General features: G+C 53.3%; 1 protein-coding gene across 1 annotated transcript; it reads left to right on the top strand.

Moving 5' to 3' along the window:
- The first annotated feature begins 884 nt into the window (after positions 1-884).
- CIMIP4 (ciliary microtubule inner protein 4) lies at positions 885-18,640 on the top strand. The gene is made up of 7 exons (XM_037068432.1): positions 885-956; positions 1,030-1,115; positions 6,401-6,445; positions 9,070-9,497; positions 11,267-11,411; positions 18,179-18,289; positions 18,477-18,640. The coding sequence occupies exons 3-7, from the start codon at positions 6,424-6,426 to the stop codon at positions 18,566-18,568; spliced, it is 798 nt and encodes a 265-aa protein (XP_036924327.1). The 5' UTR covers positions 885-956; positions 1,030-1,115; positions 6,401-6,423; the 3' UTR covers positions 18,569-18,640.
- The last annotated feature ends 1,037 nt before the right edge of the window (positions 18,641-19,677 follow it).

The raw sequence follows: 19,677 nt of genomic DNA, 5'->3' as shown, positions 1-19,677 counted from the left end.
AGCCAACGGCAGCGTCCCTCTGTGCCAGGCAACGTTCTAGGCATTTCCCAAAAACCACTTCCTCACTCTTAGCCTTGGCGGGCGGGGGGGGGGGGTCACATGGGTTCCCATGTGAGGGAAGTTCAGCTAAAGGACCAAGTCGTCCTTCTAGTAAGTGGCAGGCCCAGGTTCTGGGAGCCCCAAGTCTAGCCATGATGCTCTCACCCTGGGGAGACCCCGAGAGGCGGGCATGCAGGACGTATTCCCTGTGCCCCCTTCCTCCTGCTGAGCAGCAGCCAGACTGAGCTGCTGGCACCAGCTGCAGAAGTCACTTGCCCCTGTATAACTTCTGTAGCCCTTAAGTTACAAGAGGAGGAAGGTAACTTAAGCTGTCCCTCGCTGTCCCACCTGTCCTCACTTTACTCCTTGCTTCCTGGTCCCTTCACGTCCAGCTCAGCTCAGGTGCATCTTTCCCTCTCCTCCCCCCTCCCCTTGACCTGCCTCAGGTTGGTGCTCATAAATACATCCACGCTTTTAATATTTGAGTCCCTTCTAAACCATTGAACTCTTATGCATCCTTCAAAATCCAGCTCAAATGACCATCTTCTTTTCCCTACATAGAACTAATCTCTCTGCTTAAGCCTTTGTGATACCGACAACTTCCTTCTCACGTGATGGCGTCTGAGCCCTCTGTGCCTGGGACACAGCCTGGCACGTGGTGGGAGCTCGGGATGTTCCCCCCCTTGGTAGTGGCTGTCGTGGCCTCTGTTCCCTGGGGCTGGCCTATCAGCCCTCTGAGGTAACAGAGCCTTGTGTATAGTGATCGCCGTGGAGACTCCAATGAACAGCAGGGGAGGGCGGCTCCCTAGCAACCACCCATTGGTCCCTGCCAGCAGTCATGCAGGTCTGCACTCCCCGGCTCAGCACACTCCAGAGAGGTTCTCGTGGTTTCCAGTGTTATGAAAAGGAGTGGACAGGTCAGGCAGACGCCGGCAGGGTGGCCCGGGGACCCGCTGTGACGCAGGTTTCAGCTTCCTTCCCCCCATTCAGAGCTGCTTGTGAGTGAAGAGTGCCCAGCCTGCACCCGGACCCTGTCCTCCCTTCTCCACCAGCGTCTCTGGGGGCCTTCCCTCCAGGTCAGAAACTGCGGAGGGTCCGCACATCTGTGGACCGGGGGTGCCATTTGGGCGGATGGGGGGTGCCATTTGGGCGGATGGGAAGCTGCGGTAGGCCCTTCAGGGTGGCTGGGGATGGGGGAGGGAATGGGAGCAGAAAGCTCACTGCCTGGGTGAGACCTTGTTTCTCCGCCTGGGGAGGAAGGTGAGTTACCAGTCTCTGAACACCGCACTGAGTCCTTGCGAGGACCCACTGGTCTGCAGGGCGAACAGATCATGCCAACCCTTAGTGGCTTTAGACGCCAATCCCATCTCACTGTGTCTCTGGCTCAGGAATAAGGATATAGCCCCGGGGGGGTCCTCGTCTTAGGTTCTCTCACAGCCTGTGATTAAGCTGTTAGCAGGGGGTTCAGGCTACTTCAGGGCTCCACTAGAGAAGGGGTCCTCAGGTGGCAGGAATGCTGGACCCAGCTCCACACAAGCTGGTGGCCGGAGGCCACCCTCAGTTCCCTGCCCTGCCGACCTCTCTGGAGGGCAGCTCACAGCGTGCGAGCTGCTGTCGTCATCTGCGTGGCTGAGTCCCGAAGAGCCAGAAGGTGCTAAGGAGACGGCCCGTCCTCGGGGTCTCATCTGGGAGGTGGCCTCCCATCACTTTTGTCATGTTCCATCTGTTGGAAGCCAGTAAGTCCGGCCCAAGTGGATGAATACTGAGGAACAGGGGACACTGGAGCCGTGTCAACTGTGCCCCTCTTCCCCCAATGACATGCAGAGTACATCTGTGCCCTCCCAAAATGTCCCCACATCTGATCTCACAGCTGCAGCTCCCTAAAACCTGGAGTCTGGTCCTATGAATCAGGTCCAGGTGTGGATGAGGCTCCGTGAGTGCCATTTCTTTTCTTTTCTAAGATGGTATTTCTTTATTCTTAGAGAATGGGGAAGGGAAGAAGAAAGAGAGGGAGAGAAACAGGGATTGATTGCCTCTTGCATGCACACCCCAACCAGGAACTGGCCTGCAACCCAGGCATGTGCCCTGAACAGGATTCGAACCGGCAACCTTTCACTTTGCAAGATGATTGATGCCCAACTGAGCTACACTGGTCAGCCCTCCATCAGTAGAGCCGTGAAGCCAGGCTATCTGCCCTGAAGTCACCTTCCTGTGTACAATGGTGTTGCAGGCGCAGGGCAAGAGCGGCAGACCTTCCCATTCAAATGAGGAAAATGGAAACACGGAGTCACTGACCCCTAGCATTTCTGAAACCCAGCCAGGCAAATGCTGGACTTCCCTTGATAGGCTTCGAGGGGTAGAAAGAATTCTCCATGGCTCTCAGCAGTGCCAGATGGACATTTGCTTCATCTAAGTTACCCTTTTCCGTAGACTATTTTCTGTCAGCAGGACTGGGAGTTCCGCTGGTGTCCACATTGCACAATCTCCGTCCCTTACACTCCAAGCTGGCAGTACTGTCGCCAACCGTGACCCCGTGCCCGATGCAGTTCTCCCTCGGCCACCCCTGCTGAGAGGCAGCACCCACGCGCTTCCTAGAGGCCCTGTGCGTCCTCTGAGAAGGTCTGAGCTTTTCGTCTCTTCGAAGGGCCCTTTGTGTCTCTGAGCAACACACTGTTTCTTTCATCTTTCTGAAGTTTTAACGAAAGGTTGCACGGTCACACCGTGTTCCTGACAGCACTCTAAAGCCTTCTCAATTTTAGCGTCCTTTGGCACCCTGAGAGGAGGAGAATTTCCAGACTACTAAGTCTCCCCCCCTTTTTCTGTAACAGCCCTTCCACCCGCTGCTTTGCCCTTGGTGTGTTTCTCTGCGGGCAGCAGGAGGAGGCCAGCAGGTGTCTGCGGGGCTTTGTCTGGGCATCCCCCTGGCTGGAGCCCCCAGTTCGTTTGTCCTGTCTCTGCTTCCCCCGTGACTGCTGATGGGCATCACCCAGTTTCTGTCTTTGTACAACAAGGACACTTCAGGCTCTAATGACGTGTCCTTCACTTCCTTTTGTACCGTCAGTAGCAACAACCTCCAAGCCCAGATTTCTACTCATAGTCTGTTTAGGGCAATTTAGGCTTTTTCTGTCCTGTTCCTCAAAATACTTCTGGGCTCCACCCACTGCTTGGTTCCAAAGCCACGCCCACCTTTATAGGTTTTTGTTGCTGCAGCGCCCCATCCTTGGTACCCAAATATATATTAGTTAGCTACTGTTGCATAATGCATTACCACAAAGCTCTCAGCCGCATGAAACTGCATGCTTATAAAAAGGACAAGTTCATTATCCCACAGTTTCTAAGGGTCAGGACCTGGGATCTGACTCGGCTGTGTCCTCTGGCCCAGGGCTTCCCACGGGCTGTAGTTAATGTGCCAGCTGGGCTGTGCTGTCCTGTCCAGGCTCAGCTGGGGAAGGCTCATCCAGGCGGCAGGGTGCTCGGAGTTACTTACCACCTCCTGTCGGAGGAAGGGTCTCTGCTGGAGGCCCGCTCTGCTCCTTACCACCAGAGCCTCGGACAGGCCAACTCAAAACGCACCAGCTGCTTCCCCCAGGGTGAGCCGGCCAGCCAAGAAGAGCCCAAGAAACAGTTCGAACAATCACTAATCTAACTGGGCAGTGACATCCTCTCACTTTTGTGCTTTGTCACATTCTTTTGATCTGAAGCAAGTTGCCGGGTCCAGTCCACTTTCAGGGCGATCATCTTGCCCAGTGTATGAACACCAGGGGCACAGGGAACATGGGTGGTCCTATCAGAAGGGACACAACCACCCAACAATTAATTAACATTTAATAAGTTGCTTTGGGACGTCCGGCCAAGATGGAGGCGTAGGTGGAAACACTGTGCCTCCTCACACAACCAAGTTTAAAGACAACAAAGTTTTAGTAACAAAAACGCGACCAAAACACAGAAAATTGAACTGTGCAGAAGTCCGACAACAACCAACCATTCAGTTAGACGGGTAAGAGGGGCGGAGTCCGCAGCTAGTGGAGCAGGGTCGTGCAGGAAAAGGTGACCTGGCTGACCCAGGAGTGCAGGCGGTGGTTGGCGGATCCCAGGTGTGGGGTGGCAACGGGCGGACCCAGTGAGGGCGCAAGGCAGCTGGCTGACCACGCTCACACATTATCACGCAGATAAACCAGGCAAAGGAGCAAGCAGTGAGACAGACGGCTCAGGCTAGGGCCCCAGCGACAGGAATTAGAGCCCCAAAGCACCAATTGGAAAGACTTTCAGGGTCGAGGTGCTGGGAGAAGCTCCCAGGCTCATAAAGTAAAGAGTTTGTTGAAGAGACCCACAGGGTCCTGGAGGTGCACAGACCCACGCATCCGGGAGCCGGCAGCAGGGGGCCTGGTTTGCTTGCAGGAAGCAGCAGACAGGACCGAAATCTGAGAGAGAGGAGAACAAACACCACTGCCGCTCTCTGACCCCACCCCCACATACAGCATCACAACCCAGGGACTGTGTTGCCCCACCCTGGTGAACACCTAAGGCTCCGCCCCTTGTACGTAACAGGTGTGAACAGACCAAAACATTATGTCTCAAGAAGAACAGCTCAAAGTTCCAGAGCCAATACTTCTAAGTGACCAAGAGATAGCAATCTATCAGATTCACAGTTCAAAATCCTGGTGATCAGGGTGCTCACAGAACTGGTTGATTTTAGTCAATTAGGGGAACAAGTGAAGGCTAAACTAATTGAAATGAAGGGAAATGCACAAGAAACCAATAGTGATGGAAAGGAAACTGGGACTCAAATCAAGGGAATGGACCAGAAGGAAGAAAAAAAAATGACCAAACAGAAAAGAACGAAGAAACAAGAATTCAATAAAATGAAGAGAGGCTTAGGAATCTCCAGGACATCTTTAAACGTTCCAACATCCAAATTATAGGGGTACCAGAAGGGGAAGAGGAAGGGCAATAAGTGGAACACTTATTTGAACAAATACTAAAGGAGAACTTCCCCAGTCTGGCAAAGGAAATAGACTTCCGGGAAATCCAGGAAGCTCAGAGAGTCCCAAAGAAATTGGACCCAAGAAGGAACACACCAAGGCACATCATAACTACATTAGCCAAGATTAAAATGAAAGAGAGAATCCTAGAAGCAGCAAGAAATAAGGGGACAGTCACCTACAAAGGAGTGCCCATCAGACTGTCAGCTGATTTCTCAAAAGAGACTTTACAGGCAAGAAGGGGCTGGAAAGAAGTATTCCAAGTCATGAAATCCAAAGACCTACAGCCAAGATTGCTCTATCCATCGAAGCTTTCATTGAGAATGGAAGGGCAGATAAAGTGCTTCTCAGATAGGGTCAAATTCAAGGAGTTCATCATCACCAAGCCCTTACTTATTATATGAAATGTTAAAGGGACTTATCTAAGAAAAAGAAGATAAGAAATATGAACAGTGAAAGGACAGCAAACTCACAGTTATTAACAACCACACCTAAAACAAAAGCAAACCAAGAGGACAGCTAGATCAGGAGTGGAACCATAGGAATGAAGAACACATGGAGGGTTAGCAACAGGGGAGTGGGAGGAGGAGGAGGGAGAAGGTACAGAAAATAGCATAGACAGTAGGTAGAAAATAGGGGGGAGGGCAAGAATAGTATGGGAAATGTAGAAGCTAAAGAACTTGTGACACATGGACACAAACTAAAGGGGGGGAATGGTGGGGGAGGGGTGTGTAGGGTGGAGGGAGATGAAGGGGGGGGAAATAGGACCACTGTAATGGCATAATCAATAAAATATATTAAAAAGGAAAAAAGTTGCTTTGCTTGATGATTTTTCAAGATGATAAGATTAATTCAGTTCTTCAACTGTTTCAAGCTTACCAGCAGAACAACTTGCTGGGTGCCCTAAGACAAGTCACTCTCCTTCTCTGGGCCTCAGGACACATTTATTGATTTCAGAGAGAGAGGAAAGGGGAGGGAGGGAAAAAAAGAGAGATGTGAGAGAGAAACATTGATTGGTTGCCTCCCAAACGTGTCCTGATCGAGGATTGACCCCTGCAACCTAGTTATGTGCCCTGACCAGGAATTGAACTTGCAACCTCAAAGGCCTTTGAGGCCCTCCCCTCACTGGTAGTGGGAGCAACCAGGGCTTTCCAGAAAGGGCAGAGCCTGCTGGGCTGCAGGAGGCAGGCCCAGTGCTGGGGGTGACAGGTGGATGGGGCAGGGGGCTCCTTGAGGGCCAGAGAGCACTGGGGGGGAAAGTGCAGAGGGACCTTGACCAGGGGCAGATGGCCCCAGGCCTCCCGGTTGGGCTCTCAGCTTGTCCCCCTTCACGAAGCCACTGTGACACCTGAAACGACAGTTTGTTTCTTTGTGGACAGGGCTAAGCTTGGAACGAGAGTGCATGGAGCTGGGCCGCAGAGCAGGTAGGATGGCCAACCAGGGACACGCTGACGGGGACACTCAGTGCATGCCCAGGGCCTCGGGAGGGGCCTCCCTGGGGGCCATCGGGAACAACCCCTCCCCTCCCCCTCAGTCTTGCTCTGGCTGCCAGACCCTCTGAGAGGCCCCGTCCCCCTCCGGGTGCTCTGTTTGAAGGCGAAAGGAAAAGGGAGGGAGAGGAGTACCACTGAGTCCCTCCCAGCTGCCAGGCCTGGGGGTCGTGACCCTGTCACAGTGGTCCCCTCCTCGGGGCTCAGAGGAGAGACAGAAGCCCCCTGGGGGCACCATGTTGACATAAGGCTCCTCCAAACCTGCAGGGAAATGCTATGGTTTATCTGAGCTGAACTGACAACGAAGGCCTGAGGGCAAGATCTCAAATGCTCCAGAGAAAAATAGTTCTGTTTCTTTGAAGCATTTGAGATTAAGGAGGGAACGGAAGGGAGGCCACATACACAGAGGTGGGCAGAGGCAGGGCCGGACCGGAGTGCAGGACAGTCAGGATGCCTCGCTCTCTGGAGGTGGACGTGTCTGAGGAGCAACGTCTGATGGGGTGGGGGGCGCCCTCAGAAGGAGGGGCCTGAAAGGGGGCCACTGACAAGTGTGCTAATCTGGAAACAGAAACAGTGGCAGGGCTTGCCTGAGGCTGAGATGACGGTCAGCAGAGAGCTTAGGGTGCCCGCCTGGTCATTGCCCACCAGGACCCGCCCAGTTAGGGAACTGTGACCAGCTCCTCCTGTGACGTTCCTTTCCGCACAACCCCGTTTTTTCACCCAGGACCGACCAGACAGATGAATGAGCAGGCAGTGGGGTGACATGGCGGGGTGGGGAGGGCAGGAGGCCGGGTCTCAGTGCGGGGGAGGTGCGGTAGGTCAGAGCAGCCGAGCCTGGGGTGCCGTGGTGCCGGGAGGGGCAGAGTGTTCTGGGAGCTGTGTGGGGGAAGGTGGGGAGGTGAGGGAGGCTGGACTTTGAATGAAATTCAACACGACTTGAAAGCTGTGGCTGCAGTGAAGTGGGAGAGAGGCCAGGTGGCCGGGCCAGGTCCCTGAGGAGGCGGTGGAGGCTCTGTCCTGAGGACAGGGGGAGGGTTTCATTGCAGTCTCGACTGGATCCGGTCAGCGCTGAGCGGGGTCCCCACAGGGAGCGCACAGCAGCTGGGGCTGGCAGCGAGGGTGTGGGAGACAGGCCAGTGGGGGTGGGGGGTGGGGCTCTGCTAGAAGCTTTCCCCACGGACCTGAATGGCCCAGGGGCCTTGTTAGACACCCAGGGGGAGGCTGGGGAATCTGAGTTTTCACTGAGCGCCCTGGGGAATTCTAATGATTGGCCTAACTTGGAAAACTCTGAGGATGCATCAAATGAGCCTCAAAATAGCAAGTGACGTCGGGCTTACTCTGGCCATTTTACAGCAGGGGAAGAATGGAGTGGAGGGAAGGAGGGGGTTGGTGAGGTTCCTGGGACGCCAGCGGCAGGCCTTCACTCACTTATTCAACAGACACTGAACTCCGAGAGGACAGGGGCTGGCCCGCTGAGCTCAGTCACTGTGTGTCCCCAGAGCCTGGCACAGCACCTCCCCAGGCATGTACCCTGAGTGGGGATTGACCTGGTGACCTCTTGGTCTGCAGGCTGGCACTCAGTTCACTGAGCCACACCAGCCAGGGCTCCACGCCTTATGAGAAGGGTATCCGTTCCCCTCCTGGAAGCCCTAGTTTTCCCTGGAGGGCCCTGTTGCTGAGCTGCCTTGCCTGCTTGTTGGGGCAGAGCCCAGGACTGACGCAGCTGTGGGCCTACCTTGATGGCCCTGCCCCCCATCGAGGCGGGGAAAGGAGGCGGTTCTCCCAGTGATGGAGAAAGGGAAGCCCCAGGGTTGTGTGAGGTTCCTGGAGCAGGGTTGTGAGGTGGTGAGGAGGGGGCTGGCCCCAAAGCTTGGGGGTGGGTATCAAGAAGGACTTCCTGCTGAAACTGCATGGAAAGGAATGGTGGAATTTTGATTTAGGGAAAAGGAGGAGGTGGCCTTCTAGGTGGCAGAACCTGCCTGGGCAAATGCTGGGAGGTGGGACACCCCAGGTCGTGGTGGGGGTGGCAGAAGAGGATGAGGAGATGTCACAGGATGGGAGTAGGAGACCCCCGGGACTGGGAGTCAGGGGCAGGAATGTGGGTGGTGGGGGGGTGGAGGTGCGGGGTCAGAGCAGGGGACTAGGCTGGGATGGCACCACCCGATTAGCCCTGGGAATAGAGGAGGCAAGGGAGGCTTGGGGAGCAGCTCGGAATGGGGAGCAAAGGCAGGCCCAGACCCGGGGCTGGTCCCTTCCAGCCATGTGACTTAGAGGCGGTGCCAGCTTCTCTGTTGTCAAAAGCCTTGTGGAATGACCCTGTTCCGCGGGAGGCTTGGCAGCCGAACTGCCTTCTCTCTGTGTCTCTTTCCCAACTTCTCATCCATGTGTCTGGCTCCTGTGACTTCTCTCTGTCCCCGTCCCTTTTTCTGCTCTGGGTCCCTGGGACTCTGTGTCTGCCTGTCCCCCTCCTCCCCCTCGCTGCTCTCTTCCTTCCTGCCTTCCACTCTCTGCATCTGTCTGCCTGTCTCCTTCTCTCCCGCCCTCTCCCCCCCCTTCAGGTATGACCACTCTGACCAGGGCCCAGCTGAGCAACCAGCAGGACACGGACCCCGGGAGAACTGCCTGCAGCCCCTTGGATACATCCAAGTTCCAGTACCAGGCCCCGGTCTCCCCGCAGCCACCCCTGCACCAGCCGGGCAGCCCCTGGGGAGAGGCCTGCCAGGAGGGGGGCTGGCCTCCAACCCCCTCAGCTGTCAGCAGGAGCCCCTCAGGGGTGGACTCCCGGCCCGGGTCACTGAAGAGCGGGGGCTGCAGACCCTCCCCGAGGGAGGGCAGGGCGGCTTCCCACCAGGGAGCTCAGCCGTGCCAGGGGCTGAAGCAAAGCCCCGACTCGGGGGCCCAGAGAGAGAGGAGCAGTGTCATTCCTGACAACATTCGCCACAAGTTTGGGAGCGACGTGGTGGACCAGCTGGTCTCCGAGGAGCAGGTGCTGGCCGGCACAGGGCACAGGAGGCCAAGGGCGGCAGGAGGGCGGTGCAGGGAGACTGGCAGTGAGGAGCCCGGAGGGGCCCGCTGTGGAGATCAGAGTCCCTGGAGCCACATGGCCACATGGCAGAGTTCCCTGAGCACTTGCTACGTGCCAGGCACCGTGCGCTGTTGAAACGCTTCACGTACAGCTGCTCGTTTCCCCGGTCCAGTGAGAGAGGTGCTGTGGTACCCACCCTAAGGACAAGGAGCCCAAGGCTTTGGAAGCATTAAGTCCATTCAGTTTACCCAGTCGTGTAGGATGAGGGCCCACGCTGGGCCAGCTGGTCCCGGAGCCCTAGCTCTTACGGCTGTGCCGTTATAAGCCCTGTGTGTGAATTCGATGCTTTCGACTCACACAGATCTGCAGGAGACAGCATTGGCTAGATGGGCCGCATTGACCGGGCCTCAGCAGACTCGAGTTTGAGTCCTGGCTCTGCCCCGAGTGCTGGGTGACTGGGAATAAGTTGCTTCCCCTCCCCGGGCTTCAGTCTCTGCCTCTGCAAAGCCAGTCAGTCGGACTAGATCCCACCCGCATTCATGCTGACATCTCACTCACTGAGGCTGGTCCCTTCCCCTGCCCCCCACACCACTTGAGGGAGTTATCCCCGGCCAACTGAAAGTTGAGATAAAATCTATCCACCATGTCTGGCCACAGACATGGGTCCTTCCTGCTCTGGCACTCGGAGCCACGTTCTCAAAGCCACCCTCACAGCCACGACACTGTGCGGTGGGCTGGGCGGGAGTTCTAACTGCCCCCTTTTTTAGTTCCCAAGGGGATGTGCTGTTTGGGAAGTACTGCAGTACCAGGTCACTGCGGGCTGTGGCCAACCAAAAACCCGATCTATATGTTGTCCCCGAATGCAGGATGTCACACTGATAAGACCACATGTCTACCTTTGATCCAGAAGCGATTTTTTTTAACAGTTGTTAAAGCTAAAGCTCAGAGGGACTACGACGCACTCAGGGTCACACTGAGCAAGGGGAAGGCCCAGAATCAAAAGGCCATGGGCCAGGTCCTCCTGTTTGTCATCTTAAGGTGGGGGAAGTCACAACTCTAAATGTCCCGCCTTCCCTGGCGCATCCCGTCCTGGTCTGGGGTGCAGTCACCATCTCTCACGGCCCCCTTCAGCCTTCAGGAGGTCACCCTTCTTTCTTCCGAGAGGCCCAGAGAAGAGCAGAGACTTGCCCAAGGCCAGCAGCTGGTCTGTGGCAGAACCGGGACTCAAACCCAGGCCTCCTGGTCCCCAGGCCTGGGCCCAAGCCTTCTGGGCCTCAGTTCCCCCACTGGCACATGGAATAAGTTGGCTTCCGTGCAGAAACTCCCTGGAGCCGACTGGTGTGAGGCCTCCCAGAGGCAGGCCAGGCTCTGTGGGTCCCCAGCTGTGTGGAAGCTGCGTCCCCGCCCTGAGACTCGGCTTCCCTCTTTTGTAGAATGGCAGGAGAAATATCACCTTATAGAGACCTCTCCCACGAGGGGTACAGCCGGGGCTCAGGGCAGGGGGAGGTTTATGACCACCACCCTCTCTGATGTGCGGCCCAACGGGAGGTGGGTGGGACGAGAGGATGGAGGGGCCTCAGCCAGCTCCCCAGCCCTGGGGGTTGGTCGAAGGCTGCAGGCTAACGGTCAGGTAGGGGTGGTGAGGGCAGGGTCAGCAGAGCTCAAGGGGACAGAGGGGTCTTGACCATGCTTCTCTGTCCCTTGTCTCTCCCCTGCCCCTCCCGGCTCAGGCTCGAAAGGCCATTGGTGAAGGCTTTGAGGGACAGAAGAGGGCCAGCGTGTGGCCCAGCAAGGCTGAGAGCCCTGCGAAAATTGCCTCCATCTTCTCAGACTACTACGATCTGGGCTACAACATGCGGTCAAACTTGTTTCAAGGTCAGGTCAGAGGGCAAGGGTGCAGGCTGGGAGCACCCATGGTGCCCGAGGGGCAGGGGCGGCCCGTGGGGTGTCTACCCCTTCCCGAACCTCTGTGGGTCAGAGCACAGGATGCATCCCCTGGGATCCTCATTTTATGGCCACCCTGGGCCTGTTCTTTGCCAGGCCATGTGCTGAGTGCTATAAATGTCCAGTCCCCTGGCCAGCCTGTCCATGCCATACAGGTCACCCATCCTGGTTGGCTGTCATCTCCTCTCTACCTGAAACATCTCTGTGTCCAACCCAGCACCCTTGGCCTGGGTACCTTTGGTCGTGGTGACCTCAGGTTCCTGGTGCAAAGCTCAGCACAGCCACTCGCTGGGTGTGGCCTCACCTACGTGGGATCCTTAACCTCTCTGAGCCTTAGTCACCTTCTTGGTACAATCAGGACAGTAGGATGACAGGGCCACTCTGGGTGGTCGGCAGGTCTCTGCAGGCATATGGCCTGTGACACCCAGTGGGTGCTCAGTAGTCGGTAGGCTGGGATTTTTCCTTCCCAGAGCCAGGTGGTGGCACCACCTGGGGACAAGAGTGGGTTGGAGACGTTGACAGTGTCCTGTGGGTCAGCCACGGACCAGTCCGGTACAGGTACGTGCCGTTAGCTCCATTTCACTGATGGGGAGGACTTGCCCCGGGCCTCTCAGCAGTCGGAGGTGGGCCCGAAGCTCAAATCCAGGGATTTTTTTTTGCCTGTGAATCCTGAGTCTTTCCAGGCACCTACCTGGCTAGGACCCTGTCCCCAAGTGGTTACTGAGTTGCTCAGATCAGGATCCGTGGCCAGCATGCAGGGGCTTGTCTCTGGCCCCATGGCCCAGTTCAGCGTCATTGCAAAACGCAGGCTTTTCTGAACCTCTCCCCTTCTCCAGCCTTGTCCCAGGCCCTCTCCAACTTTCCCGGGGGCCTGGCAGACCTCCTGCCCTGGCTCAGATCCCCGTCACCCAAGGAACCAGACAGCCACTGGAACTGTCCGGGTTTTTCTTTGAGCTTGGACCAGAGGCGGTGCTGGGGGAGGGGAGAGGGAATACAGCTTGTATTGTCCTGTGTTCTGCCTCCCATTCATCTCTTTTACAGTTATTGGTAGTTCTTGTTTTTTTTTAAAGATTTATTTATTTATTTATTTATTGACAGAGAGGAAGGGAAGGAGGGAGGGAGAGAAGTATCAATGTATGGTTGCCTCTCGTGAGTCCCCTGCTGGGCTGGGAACTGGCCTGCAACCCAGGCATGTGCCCTGACTGGGAATCGAACCTCGATCGTGTGGTTCGCAGGCCCACGCTCAATCCACTGAGCTACACCAGCCAGGGCCAGTTATTGGTAGTTCAGCCTCGTGTAGGAATGTCTCCGTAATGTAAAGAATTAATATAAACATTGGGTACCCATCACCCAATCTGAGAAACACAGCCAGGAGTTGTACCAGCTTGCACCAGCTCACCAGTCGGTGGTTGAATTTTCCTGGGCTGATTGCCTGGTGTCACAGTGCTATCCAGCACACTGACCATGTGGGACTTATATTCCAGAAATGAGCAAGTGCTATGAATCCGGATGCCCCCTTTAGCACACCGCTGTCATTGTGCGCCACCCCCCACCCCAGGTCAGCCTCTGCACTTGCTGTTGCAGGTGGGTGAGGCTCCGGGGGCTTGGCAGGAGGAAGAGGAGCTGGGGAGGAAACTGGCTAGGTGGGGAAGACCAGGGAAGGTTTTTGTCTTTGCTGTATGCAGGAGAACGGCGTTGTCTGTCTTAGGTTAAAGGATCGCTCCCATCACTCTCCATTTAGGAGAATAGACGTGGGAAGCTGGGACAGGAACAGGGAGAGCGGTGAGGAGGGACGGGGAAGGTGGGGGTTTGGTCTGGGGAGCAGGGTTGGTGTGTGGCACAACCCAGAGGGTGCCGCCGTGCAACGTGGGGCCCGTGGAGGTCACGGTGAAGGGGGTCTACAGCAGCAGGGTTCGGGGCGTTTGTGTGAGGCAGAGCGGACAGAATAGGCTAGTGAATGCATTCGGGGTGTGTGAGGGAGGGGTTAAGGTGGATGTTAGGGTTTTAACTTAAATAACTGGAAAGGTGAAATCCAATGTGCCCAGACGGAGAAAGTTCGGGGAGGAGGGGTTGAGGACACCCTCCACCTGCTGAGTCATATAGACCGTCTTTTTTCTTAGTCTTCTGAAACTTCAGCTTTGCTTTTCACATTTAAGCCTTTAATCCACCTGGAGTTGATTTCTGCTTTGAGTGTGAAGTATGTTTGACTCCTCCTTTAGGCGGATTACTGATTGTCTCGGGCTGGGTATAGAACAATCTCCTCTTCCCCCTCGGGGACCTGCAGAGGTCCCACCCGGATCCTTCGAGTTTCCCAGGAGCCCAGGTCCGTTTCCAGGCGGCCGCTCCGCCCACGGGTCTAATGTTACACTTTCAGTTACCAAGGGTCACAGGTAGTCTGGCTGGGTAACCCCCCTCCCTCACCCCACCCCAGCGCACCACCACCAGCAGCAGCTGCTGCCCGGCTAGTCTGGGTCCTTTACTCTTTCATACAAACTCTAGAATCAACTTGCCAGTTTCCATGCAAAACTCTCTTGAGCTCCTGGTTGGAAGTACATCAAACCTACCGCTCAATTTAGGGGCAGTTGTCAGTTTTAGGATAGTGAATTTTCCAGTCCATGAATATGGTATTCAGCTCCATTAATTTTATTCTTCCTTTAATATTTGTCCATAACATTTTCTAATGTTTTCTATAAAGATTATACAGTTTTTTGTTAGATTTATGTAGAAAAACCTTTTTTTTGCTGTTTATTGCAAATGGTATCTTTCTTAAAGTTACATTTTTAAGTTTTCTGCTTATATACACACAACAACTTTAATTTTTGTGCATTAATCTTATATACAGAAGCCTTACCCAGCTCACCTATTAATTCCAAGAATTAATTTGTAGATTCTTTGGGACTTCTTTTTAACAATAATAATGGGTACATTTATGCACAGCATGTAGCATGTGCCAAGCACAGCTTTACTTTAAATACATTTAAATTCACACAAGAACCTTGTATAGTAAGTGTGCTAATTCCTTTTTAAAAAAAGATAGACAAAAATGAAGCATAGAAAGATGAAATAACCTGCTTAAAGCCACATAGCTAGGAACAGGCAGAATTGGGATTTGAACTCTGGTAGCCTGGGACCAGCGTTTACATTATTAACCACTAAGGCTCTTCCTGACTTTAGACCCCCTGTCCTGGCAAACTGGTCCAGAACAGCGGTGCCTGGAAGCAGGGAGGTACAGGCATCCTTGTCTCCTTCTCAATTCTAACACTTTACCACTAAATATAATATTTTGAAATTTTTATCAAATGAAGGAGGGGTCTCCTTTATTTCTAGCTTGCACATTCACTTCAAAAAATTATGAACAGGTGTTGGGTTGAAGTAACTATTTAGACAACAGTTATTTAGATGATCACATGATGTTTTCTCTTCGATCTGTTGATGCGGTGAATTCTATTCATTGGTTTCCCAATATTAAACCAAACTTGCATTCCTGCACTGAAGCCAGGATAGGTGCACTGTCTTCTCTTTTGCCTGTGAAAACCCACACAGTAGAAGAGCGTATAAAACCTGCGCCTGCAGCTTACAGAGCAGCTGTGGGCCTCTGCCGCCTCACAGATGGCGTTTCGAAGGGGTCGGGAAGCCCCTCCTCCCTTCTTCCAGCTGCATCACCTGACTTTGGTGACCCCTCCCTTCGCTTTTCTTTGTAGTGCCAGCCCCTCTGTAGGAACCCCTGCGGTGGTATTAGATAGACCCCTCAGAGCAGGTGACCTCTGAGTCGAGACCTGCAGGAGGGGAGCAGGTCGGGCTGTGGGGTGCTGGGGGAGGAGCAGTGGGGCAGAGGGTCCGCGATGAGGACCGTGGCTTGTCCTGGGCTTCTTACCGGGAGTCATTTCGGTCTGCACCGCACCTGACTGGGATATCTGATCTCTGTCACGCCTAGGCTGCAGTTCAAATTTCTAGCTTAACATCCTGCTATGTAAGCTTGTAAAGCCGTGCCTGCCAAACACAATATAAACATCGCTTTACAAAAATGTCGATTTCTAGCCTGATGGCATTGTCTCAGGCCATGCGGCCCGTAATGACTTCAGTTGTTTGACATTGTCGGAACAGCTCGCTAGCCCAGGAGTTGGTCCATTTTGTAGATGGTCGATATGTTTGAAAATAATCTCTTGGGTTCAAGATTCTGTTTGTCTAATAGACCAGGCTTGCTAATCATTTCTCCACAAATCTCCTAATTCCTTGTTAATATTCTTTGCTTGATCCATTAAGTACTACACTGATGTACCTTTCGGTCTTTCCTGCTGGTAGCAGATGCGTCCATTTCCCCATGTGACTGTCACCCGTTCTGCTTCACCTGTTTTGATGTTACCCTGAGGAAGCAGATTTAGAATCACTACGTCGACTGAGCGAATGGCAGTCATTTTTATTTCTCACAGTGCCTTTGCCTTCTAGTTTATTTTGTCTGATAATTTAAATACAACAAGACCAGATTGCTTTCGGTTAGAATTTGCTTGCTCTATCTTTCACTACATTTTTGTGTTTATCCTTTCTGTGTCCTCGGATTCTAAGTGTGCTTTAACTAATATATAACTGGAAAACATTTCTGCAGCCCTATCATCTGTTGTTCTAAATTGGTGAGTTAGTCCACGTATATTTATTCTAATTACCCATATATTTGGATCCGTTCCTATGACCTTATTCTGTGTTTTCTATTTCTGCTTCCCTTTCTCTGCTGCTTTTCCCCTTCCTTTCCTTTCATAGTTTGGGTTCAAAGGAGTTTTCTTTTTTCCCAAAGTAATTGTGTCCTCACTCCCCTTATCCTTTCAGTGGTTACCTTTGACATTTTTACATGCACAGGTGACACATTCTAGAGTTCATCGAGGTCATTGGGTTTTCTTGACTTATAGAAACACATCAGGAGGCTTCGGCTTTATGTTCCCCAGTCCCATCTCAGCCCACATGTTATTCTTTTACAGAACTTTAACTCTCCACTAATTATAAGGGAAATAGTCAAAACCATGGGTTTGGGGGCCACAGGGCCTGGGTTTGAGTCCTGGATCTCTCACTTACCAGCGGTGTGAGTTTAGCCCGGTGACTAACCTTCTGTGCGTCAGTGACTTCAGCGGATAGATGGGGGGAGGGGGCTGTTGAGAAGATTCACTGAGTAAGTTCTGTGGGACTCTGAGAACTAGGGCCTGAGCACATGGTCAGCCATCACTGCCGTCACCACTTTGCTCCATGCACTTGACATTCTACTGTTATTATAACTGATGTATATTTAAATTTATGCAAGGTTTCCTTTTTTTTTTTTTTTGCCTCCCATTCCTTCTTGTATCTCAGATCTTCCTTCTAGGATCATTTTTATTTTCTTTTTTTCATTATGTTGTTTAGATAGTTTTGGTTAGATTCTCTTGCTGGTAGATTTTAGGCCCATCAAAAGTCTGTTTCCTCCTCATTTTTAGCCAGCAGTCATTGTAAACAGTCCCAGGTGGACAACTGTTCTCTGCCAGCTCTTCAAGGGTGTTGACTCACCCCCTCCTGGTTTCGATGGCGATCGGATTTATTGTGATTCTTCGGAAGTAACCTGCCTTTTCTCTAGGGCTCCTTTTGAGATGTCTTCATCTCTGATGTTATAAATGATAGTTGGCTATGCCTAGTAAGGAATTATTTTTACTTATGCTGGTTGGAAAATTAGAGTATGATTTTTGAACCTAAGGATTCGAATATTTCATCAGTTTTGGGAAAATCCCAGCCATGATCTTCAAATATCGCCTCTCCCCATTTCCCCCAGTGGCTTTTTCAGAATGCTAGTTAGATGTATGTTAGGCCTTCGCATTTAACCTTCATTTAACAGTTTTTTCACATTTTCCACATCTTTTGCCCCCTGTGTGCTGAATTCCAGTTAATTTCTTTAGCTACACCTTCCAGTTTACCTCTTTTCTCAGCTGTATCTAATCTGCTGTTCTACCCGTCCATTGACTTTGTTCTCATACATTATGATGTTAAGTTTAAACTTAGAGAAAGGGAGAGAGAATAGCTTAATGGACGGAGGTTTCATCTTCCCCAGCATCAATGATTATTAACTCATAGCCAGTCTTGCTTCACCTTTTCTCCCATCCGCCAACCACCCCAGATTACTTCAAAGAAATCTCAGGCCTCTTATTATTCATCGAATTTTCGATTGTATCTTTCATTTCTGATATTCCATTTGCTTCTTCTACTAATCTGCTCTTTCTGGGTGCTTTCTTCTTCTTTGTTTGTGTGCTTATTCTCCGTCATGACTCCAAACATTAAATATACTTGTTTTATACTCTGTAACTGATTGTTCGAATCTTGCTGTCTTTTGGGCTTTGGCCCTCTGATGTTCCTGCCCACTCTTCATCATGGTAACTTATCTCCTCCCCGGGGGTTCTACCTTTAGACATAGAAATAAATCTTGTGAAAATACAGGTGGTAATGGCCACATGCAAGATCATGTTCTTCCTTTGGGGTGGTAAAGAGACCAAAGCTCCGCGAGGGAAAAGACTTCTCTGAGGCCACGCAGTCCACAGAGGACGGAGCCGGGGCCTGCCATCCTCTGCCTCGCCCTCCCCACTTACCCGCAATCCACCCTGCATGGCCAACACAGACGTCCCGTTGCAGCCACAGAGCAGCTGGCCTCGGCTGACTCGGGGCTTCTGGGCTTTCTCCATGGGCTTCCACAGGGGCCCCGGAGGCGGTGAAGAGCCTCATGAAGGACTCCTACACGCCGGAGGTGCTGAAGCAGTCGGTGCGGGACACAGAGCACTGGCACGGCAGGAAGACGGACGACCTGGGTGTGCGGGGGCTGGGGGCGCGGGGTGGGGCGCTCCCCTCCCCTGGCGGGGTGTGTGTGCTGGCCCCAAGGTCCGGAGAGACACCAGAGCAGCAGGGAGGGCGCTGGGTGTGGGCGGCGGGGTTGGGGCCGCCACGGGTCTGGGCACTCGGAGGGATCAGCGCTGGCTTCTGCCCTGCTCTCTGCAGGACGGTGGCACCAGAAAAACGCGATGAACATGAACTTGCAGAAAGCACTGGATGAGAAATACGGAGAAAAAAGCAAGACCTCGAAGTACTGAATTCGACCCAGCAGCGGCGCCCTGGACTCAGAGAGAGTGCTAACAGTACAGTGAACAATAAAGAAAAGCGCAGGTCTAGCCCTTCCCCCGCATGGTGCCGCTCTTTGCTCTTCGTGCCGGGGCAGGGTGCAGGAGACGCCGGCCGAGGGAGCACGGAAGCCCCAAGGGACTCAACTGTCCCCCTAGACACACACACACACACACACACACACACACACACACACACACCGCTGCCGCTGCCTCCCCCATAATTCCAGGGCAGGACCCGAGAGCTGAGCAGGGCTCTGTCTCAGGACCAGCGCGCGGTTTCTCCCTCCTGCCCCGTGTGGAGGCGTGCTATGGTGGACACTGCTGGATCTGACCTGTGTGCCCTCCCTAGTGGAACCCCAGTTATTTCCAGACACCCATGACTTCCCTAGGAGCCCAGGGATTTCAGAGGAATTGGTCACATCGCCCTACAATCTAGGGGTGGTTTTGATTGATCTCAGGGCAATTCTGACCCCTCCCTCTACACAAGTGATTGGGTCAGAAAGGGGCAAGCGACTCAGTTTGGCCAATGAGATTCGAGGGAAGGTGTGTGTGTGTGTGTGTGTGTGTGTGTGTGTGTGTTGCCTTCTGGGTATTCTTTTCTCTACTAGGAGAGCTCAGAGCATCTCCCTCCTGTGGTACTGGGTGAGGAAGCACGCATCCCAGACTGCTCCTGGCAGACACGATCTAGGTCCTGCACAATCTGGGTCCCCCGGGGCCCTCACTGAGTGGCCCCATCCCCCTGGCCGGGAGCCACCTGCCTCTGGACTTCCTATACTGTGAGCATGGACATCTGTTTAGAGAGCTAATCTTACCCTTTCTGATAAAGGTCCCTGGTAACAACAGGGTAGGGCCCCGGGCCCCAGGGAAGAGGCCCTAGAGGCGGGGTTTCGGGTTGGACAGTCATGTCTCCCTGAAGCTCGCTACCTGCTGGGGCTCCAGGCCAGCGTGTACCTTACCCTCAGATCACTAATGTGCTCTCCCAGCACCTGCTCTACTGCTGGGGTCTTTGCTGTGTTTCAATCCACCCGAAACCTAGTGGCCTAACTGAACAGCAACCATTTACTTGCTTATGATTGCAG

This window comes from Sturnira hondurensis, unplaced genomic scaffold (assembly GCF_014824575.4).
Source record: "Sturnira hondurensis isolate 20B ecotype Veracruz unplaced genomic scaffold, ASM1482457v3 Scaffold0017436, whole genome shotgun sequence".
Taxonomy (NCBI): Eukaryota; Metazoa; Chordata; class Mammalia; order Chiroptera; family Phyllostomidae; genus Sturnira; species Sturnira hondurensis.
This window is presented reverse-complemented; position numbering and strand designations above follow the sequence as displayed.